The following is an 8,010-nucleotide window of genomic DNA, read 5'->3' as shown; positions in this document are numbered from 1 at the left end:
CGCAGGTTGCGGATAGTGGAATGCTCCATACGGAGTAGTTGCAATGGCAGTTGCGGACAACTAGCGGTATCGAATGGAGAATCTCAGTGAGAGATCGGGCGACACCGGCTCTTGCACAAATACTGAGTGCCTATGATGCTCGATATGACAAGGCGAGTTATTGGCGCCTCTAAATAACCATTGGCCACGCTGTTCCCGCGGAACGAGCTTGGTCACCTACAGGAGCTTGACGAGGACCGCCATCTACACATGAAAATGTGGCTACAATAACAACAACAGATATTTTATATACAATTTGATCAGTTTTAATAATACATGACATATGATTTGTCCCAATAATAACAAATATTGTATATTGAAGAATTAAACATCTGTTATTACAATTCCAAAGATGTTAAAGATTAAACACACAAAATTTTGAATTTTTAGCCTAAAAGCGATATTTTATGCGAAAGTTTGGTGGCCTTGTCCCTGATGAAAGTTCACGATTTTTGCTAAAATCTTACGATCAAAATACACCTACTCCAAAATTGTATGAACATTGTTTGCGCTATTCAAAAGTGGCCTTTTCGACCCAGAAGACAAGAGGAGAGACTTGATAACTTTAAAAATATTGAGTGTGAGGAATAGGAAATCTTACTCCACCACAGATTGTTGTTAAACTCAAAAGAATCTTGCATATCATTAGGTGTCACACAACAGGTGATTTTTCAACGTTTGGGATAACTGAACAGAAGGTAATTGGATCCCATATGAATTGAAGCTGATATACGTTGAAAGGTGATTTTGCATATCCAATATTCGAATATACTGACTTAACGCTATGCCTAAAAAGGTATTTTAACCCAAATTCAATCATCGAAATCAACTCGCAATTAAATACCCATTGCCCAGTATTTGGTGAGATCAGAACGGTGTTCTGTTGTATGAGCTATTAAAATTGCATCAAAGACTACAGGGGGCATTTTCAGATTCTTTTGAAGAGAATAATCAACGAATTCATAATTCTCCATCAAGACAACGCTTGATCATAGATTGCAGGATTTGTCAAAATCTATGTGGCAAATAGATTATGGGAAGTTTTGTTTCACCTGTTTAACAGCCTTAACCTTGCCCCTTCTGACTTCCATTAGTTATTGTTCGGAGATTATTCCGATTCGGCTATAGTCTCCAGATCTAGCTGCATGAAGCTGACCGCGTCAGATGGAGCGGTTTATATAGAGTTAGATTAGTTGATTTATCCGGACATATAAATAGCTATTTAGTATCATGAGGTCTTATGTTACATGCAGGGCAGAAATAAGGATACGTGGCTAGTTTGCTACACCACCATCTCTTCTCGTCATCTACAACGGGTGGTTGTCGTCCACCAAGGACTATATTCGGACGATATAATGAAGACGCACTGGCTATAGTATCCTGGTGAATTACTGCAAGCTCGTTACGTATGAGAAGCTTATAATGGATCGGTGAGATGTTGTCGAATCGCCTAATACTGTTTACAGAAGATCTAACGATGATGAGCAGAAATAATCATACGCGGCTAGTTTGGCACATCATCCGGATATCTATTGGGACAGAGACTATGTTTTTTTATATCTAGGTTTCTTCTCGTCATCTACAATGGGTGGCCCACCAAGATGTATATTGAAAGGGTTGTAAGTGTTTAAGTGTTGTCGGATCGCGTTTCTAAACATGCATATGTTGCTTCTGACATGTTTCGTTGAGGGTTTCAGTCTGCGATAATCCTTAAAGCTGTATTTTGACGATCTGAAGGTTTCTCCACTGCGTATTGTTCACTCCTGTGGTCTACGTTGGGGCTGCATATTTTACTTCTGGTAGTTTCATAATGTTTATTTGGCCTTATTCCAGATTGCAGAAGCATGGCGCTGTAGGCGAGAAGAGGCCGTAGAGTGTCATCCTTAGAATCTTCCAGCGATTTATTGTCGTCATTCTTTGCATATCGACTTTGACTTCAAGCTCAATGGAGACCTCTTTCGTCAGATGGTGAGTAGTATGGTTGTTCATTTCGTAGATCTTTAGGTATCGACTGCTGCAAAATTCTAACAGCAGCAGTCGATACCTAAAGATCTATTCGTTCCCACAGCTCATCAATGATATGTCCGCTTTGGTCGCCCCGATAGCCCAATAGGAAGCTTGCTCGGATTACCTGTTCAAGGGTCGTGGGTTCGATTTCCACCAGAGGCCTGGTCTGTCGTCATTGTTGTATCACAATGGACTAAATAAGTCTAAGTGAGTCTGTTTAAGACTGCCACTCTAACCTAACATAACTTAACCTATGCCCCTTAGAGCCCTCATCTGGGCATGTTATTATCTTCAATGTAGTAGGGGTCGGAGGGAGCAATGATGAGGCAGGAACGGGGAAAGAACGGGAAATTTCCCGTTTAACTGAACGTTTTTTCGACATGGCGTTTTAAACTCTGTGCATGACTGACAACCGCATATGTAGTTCACAATTCATCTCTTCATCGAGTTCGGGAGTTCAGACTAATCATTAAAGATTACGATTCACATATAAAATGCCTTTGAAAGGTCACAGGGCCTTTTTTTCGGTAGGTATAGTTGTTGTTGTAGCAGTGTGTTTTACACCGAGGCGGCAGCCCATACCGATGAAGGATTCCATCGTGTCAATCCGATACCTACAAGTATAAAGTATAGTTGTTGTGCAATCCATCTTTCGGAATTCGTGCCTATTACCCAATACTCTTAATTGGTCAGCGAATCACGCAACTCTATTGATTATAGACTAGAGTTGACCCAATGCCTCTCGCTACTCCCGATCATGCTTCGTTTACGTATTAGCTGCAATTGCAGTCGGGGACAACCAGCGATATCGATTGGAGAGTCTCAGTGGGAGGTCGGGCTGCACCGGCTCTTTCTTAATTAGATATGACAAGTGGAGTTATTGGAGCTTTAAATAACCAATGGCTATCACGGTTCTACCGGAACGAGCTTGCTCACATATGGAAATTGACGAGGATCGCTACAACAACAACAACTTCAGCGGCATCGATTGGAGAGCCTCAATGAGAGGCCGGATGTCACCGATTATTGCATAAATACCAGTACTCACTAAATAAGATTGTGAAAAGCAATCAGCCGACATTCAATTTTTGAATTCTTAATAGAATGTCATTTTGTTCTCTTTCTACATTCATTCTTGGTTTGAGTTTTCTCTTATCTATGACGTCATTTAAACGACCTATTTTTACATGCTCAATATGTATGGGCTTTTTCCACTTATTGGTTTCGACAAGAGACCTAACCTTCTAGTAGTAAATCCTGCCTTAGTACCGTGTGCCTGTACTACTCGGTGTGACTAGGCAAATTATTGGCGTCTTTAAATAACCAATGGCCATCATATTCCGCAGTGATTGGTCCTATGGGTCGGAAGGATATTGCTCTTCTACCTCCACATGCACTTTTCAACATTTCCTCTATCAATGCCCGGCATTCGCCGCCTACAGCAGTTGGGTGGAGATACGATATCTGACTTGAATCAATTTGGGAGCAGAACATGAAAAATGATGACGGACTTTATGAGAAGCACAGAATTCCTGACACGGATTTAGAGTGCACCCTCTTTTCATCTAAACCTACGAAAATGCAGTCTAATTCGTCCTAAGCAATCACTTGATACTTGGATTTTTTAAAGCTTAACAAACAACGTAGAAATACCAAATTCTAGTAGTCTTCATAATCTAACGAAAAGGCAAGTAAAAAGGGAAAGGAAAGTGTATGTTATTTTTTTACATGAGGGTCAAAATTGAGCTGTAAACTTCGAATTTCATCTTACGATATGAAACTCCTGAAAATCTTGTAAAATCTCACAAGTTATCCGAAAAACCTCTAAGGCAGCTGCCAAATAAATTAAACCTAAAACAAGAGAACATTTTGAAATAATAACATTAAGGAAGTTTGCCCCTGCTCCTTAATGGAATGTTCATGGGGCAAATTTGCATTTTGCAACCTCAAGGTATATATAAAAATAACTTTGGAATAAAAATGAGAAATGAAAAACAATAAAATAAAATTTCTTAATAGTCATAAATTTAATGTAAATTATATAATTTCATAGCTAATATACATATAGTACAAAATGTTATGATTAATCCTCAAAGAGGAATTTTGGAAATGAGAATCATAAATGTTAAAATAGTTTGCAGTAAGAGATTGCAAATCTCTTGCTCTCTCTCTCTCTGTCAATATAATAAAGTAACCATCTAAGCTTAATGTAAAACTCAGCAATAATCCTTTCAAAAATCATTTTTGTTCCGCATTATAGGCTTGGACAATTCCTTTCCTTTCCAGACACAACACTCATTATTCTAACCATGTGGTAGTTCAGACGACAAAAGAAATGTGGAGAGTTTTTTAGGAGAAAAAAGGGAACAACGAAAAAGCCCCAGTCAAAGCTGAGCTAAGAAGTTTTGACTTACATATTTTGAGAAGTATGACTTGGGCGGAAAGAGATTTCATATAATTTTACAGACACATTAAGGATGCTTAGAACTAAGGAAATCATTATGTAACATCAAATAACACAAATACATATTGGTAGTATGTAGTAAATGTATAACACACATACAGAGAAGACACTCACACACTGAGATATTGATTAGATAAAAAAAAATTTAAAAACTAACCAAAAATATCCATATCTGAAGAAAGTTGGAGGAGAAAGGATACAACAAACAAAGAGATAAACTTAAATGCTACTTTTATCGCAAATCATAAATGATGGACTAAAAGTACAATTATTTGTATATGTATATATTTCTAATCCATTAAGAATAATTTAACCTTTTGACTCTCTCTCTCTCTCTCCCTTTGCTACTTGTTTGTCTGTGAGTCGTTTGTAGATCGATAGATCGATCAGCTGTTTGGTCTATGTATATGTCTCTATGTAGTAAAAGAAAGCCAAATGATTTGATACTTTCATCATCAGACCATCATTATTTGTTTGTTTTTGTTTTTGTTTTTTTTTTTGTTTACAACAGTTCTTTTGTTTGCATGGATTTGAATTGGTTTCAGTTTTTCTTTTTCGTGTAATGCGAGGAGGAGTTGAATTCTTTGAAATAAAATTCATGTGACTAAACCAAAAACAGAACAGAATAAAAATCCGTCTTAGATTCTAGGTAAATTTCCTATGCATATTTTTTTAGTTTTTAGTTTTGTTTTCATTTGTTTTGTTTTCGTGTTACGACGACGTTTATCTTAAGTTTTGTTTTTTTAAAATATAATTTCTGTTTTGTTTTTTTTTTTCTTCAAATAATGTGCTTGTTTTTGTTTGTTTCTATCATCAATAAAAGAATACTTAGTAAATTTGTTGGCATTTTGTTGGGTTTTTTTGTTGTTGTTGTTTGTTTTTGTTTTGTTTTCACACACATACACAAACACACGATGCATGTTTTGTATTTAATATCGCCTTCAAATTCGATATTTTTTGAGGGGCGCTCGCTAAATTCAAAACATGCATTCCGATTTTCCTGGAAAAAGCAGAAAATATAGTTCATCATGGTCTTACTTTTGGGGTTTTTTCACCTCTGCTACTAAACAAGGTCTGCGACTCTACAACAACTATGCTACACATTGCCCAACGCACTTTTCCTTATTGTGGTTAACAGCGAGAAGAAGGGCGGAAGGGGCGGGGCGTGCGCGCATAAGCCTTAATGCTGCAAGAGATATTGTCCCATCGTCAGACTCATCATTAGCATCATCATCAGTATCAACCATCACCTATGAATACCGGTGATGATGTTGGTGGTGTCGGTGTCAATCAATTATAAATAAAATTTGCAGCATCGCATAGGGCATTGCTATCATCATCGAATTTACCATTTATTGTATAATTTGAACTTGTGCCATAGCTCCACTCCTTTTTGATGTAATCACCATCGTTCGTCGATGAGGAATTATTGTGCAAAGCTCCCAGGGAGTTGTGATCTAATCGAAAATCATCCTCGTCCGCATACAACTGAGCTGGTATTGTGTCCGGTATGGAGTGCTGATCCAAGAGATAACCATATGTGGGCAGAGCATGCGACAGATCGACATGATGATCCAAATCATTGTCGAAATTCGACATGCCAAATTTGGAGCCGGGCGGTGAGTGGGGCGAATGATTGGAAGCATCATCGTGGAAAACGACCTCCTCTTTGATAAGCATCTCATTTGAGTTATCACCGGACACATAGAAATTCGGTTCAGTTTTAATGGCTGTTGTGGCCAGGGACGGGGAAGATTTCTCATCTAACATAACGTCGTCGTCATCGTCGAAATGACGTCCATTTGTGGGATGATGTAAATTCGTATCGTCATCGTCATCATCCATATCGGCCAGATGACGACGCCGGTGGTGATTTCGGTGGTTATTACGTTGCTGTTGACTCTGCTGTTGCTGATGATGGTGACCATTTAAATCGTGATCACGTGTACTGCGTATTATCGAAGAGGAACCCAAGGCAGCCGATGCCAGTGATAAGGGCACACCCGGTTTAGAGACCACAACTGAAGAGGAACATGAAGTTGACGATGATGAGGGCGAGGGTGATGGTGAAGTGCCTAAAACAATAAGAAAAAGAAAGGAAATTAATTTGATGTTTTGTGAATAAGCAGCCAGGAAAAAGATTCCTCCAAAAACAAAATTTCAATAGATTTTTTTCAGAGTGAAATTATTGCCATAGACATAAATTAAAAAAAAAAAAAAAACAGAAAATGTTAAGCAAAAACAAAATTTCAGCGAACTTTTATCTAAAGACAAAATTTCAGTGATTTTTTATCTAATGACAAAATTTCAGTTTTTATCTAAAGCCAAAATTTGAGGAAAATTTTTTCTAAAGATAAAATTTTAGTGAAATATTATCTAAAGACAAAATTTCTGTGATATTCTATCTAAAGAAAAAATTCAATTTCAGTGAAATTTTATCTGAAGAGAAAATAAAATTTCTGTGAAATTTTATCTAAAGACAACATTTCAGTTAAATATTATCTAAAAGGTAGTATGCAACTCTTGCGAAATTTTCGTTACTATAAGAAAACCGATACCGTTACCGAAAATTTCGGCTGCAGGTACGCAGCTTAAATGAAACTTTCTTTGCGTATTAAGATGACTAAATAGGCATTGGAGAATGTTTTCTTGCAAATACAAATGAAAATGAAATTAAAGTTATTTGCAAATAAAAACGCTTAGTTTTAGTACTTAAGGTACGTAAGTTATTTGCCAAATATGATTAAAATTCGGACAAAATTATAAATCGATGTCGATTAATGTCTCCTTTTATTCTATCAGAGGCGACGTAAATGTCTTGGCTGCAACCGAAAATTCGCTAATGGCGCATACCAAGCTTATAAACATCGGAGGACATCGCCAACACGTCCCTCCAGCCAGGCCTGAAACGCTGGGTCGCGAATTATCTGTGTGGACACCAGTCATTTGTGGAAATTAGTAATAAGAAGTCGAAGCACCATAGAGTGAAACAGGGAGTTCCTCAAGGTGGGGTGATATCTGCGGCACTGTTCAACCTCTACCTATCCTCTATTCCACCCCCTCCAGACGGCATAGAGATCGTATCATATGCGGACGATTGCATCAGACCCCCACCCATTGTTGGCATCTGCGATAGGTCAACGAACTTGCCTCATATTTCGCTGCAAGAAATCTGAAGATAACTGCCACCAAATCTTCAGCCACATTGTTCACTACAAATACGCGTGAAGTGAATACCGAGCTGAATGTGATGGTCGATGGAGAAATGATTCCGACCATGAAGTGTCCCAAAATACTTGTTATGCAGCGCCAGTGTGGTCTCGTCGTGTTGTGACACGTAGTGGAATAATATTAAGATCTGTCAGAATGACGACCTCCGAACTGCGGTGGGCTGTCTCCTCAGTTCTCATGTGGACCACCTCCATCAGAAGACAAAGATCCCACCAGTGCGAAGACATAACGACATACTGTCTAAGCAATACCTTTTGGGCTGTTATCGC

General features: G+C 38.2%; 1 protein-coding gene across 4 annotated transcripts in view; it reads right to left on the bottom strand.

Moving 5' to 3' along the window:
- Positions 1 to 2,085: 2,085 nt before the first annotated feature.
- Positions 2,086 to 8,010, bottom strand: part of LOC106085672 (uncharacterized) — a 28,756-nt gene continuing 22,831 nt past the window's right edge. For all 4 annotated transcript variants that reach the window (XM_059366742.1, XM_013250005.2, XM_013250004.2 and 1 more), the window contains exon 4: positions 2,086 to 6,585. In XM_059366742.1, coding sequence (XP_059222725.1) covers positions 5,801 to 6,585 — 785 coding nt within the window. In that variant the 3' untranslated portion in view covers positions 2,086 to 5,800. The remainder of the gene's footprint in view (positions 6,586 to 8,010) is intronic.

Source organism: Stomoxys calcitrans, chromosome 4 (genome assembly GCF_963082655.1).
Source record: "Stomoxys calcitrans chromosome 4, idStoCalc2.1, whole genome shotgun sequence".
Classification (NCBI taxonomy): Eukaryota; Metazoa; Arthropoda; class Insecta; order Diptera; family Muscidae; genus Stomoxys; species Stomoxys calcitrans.
This window is presented reverse-complemented; position numbering and strand designations above follow the sequence as displayed.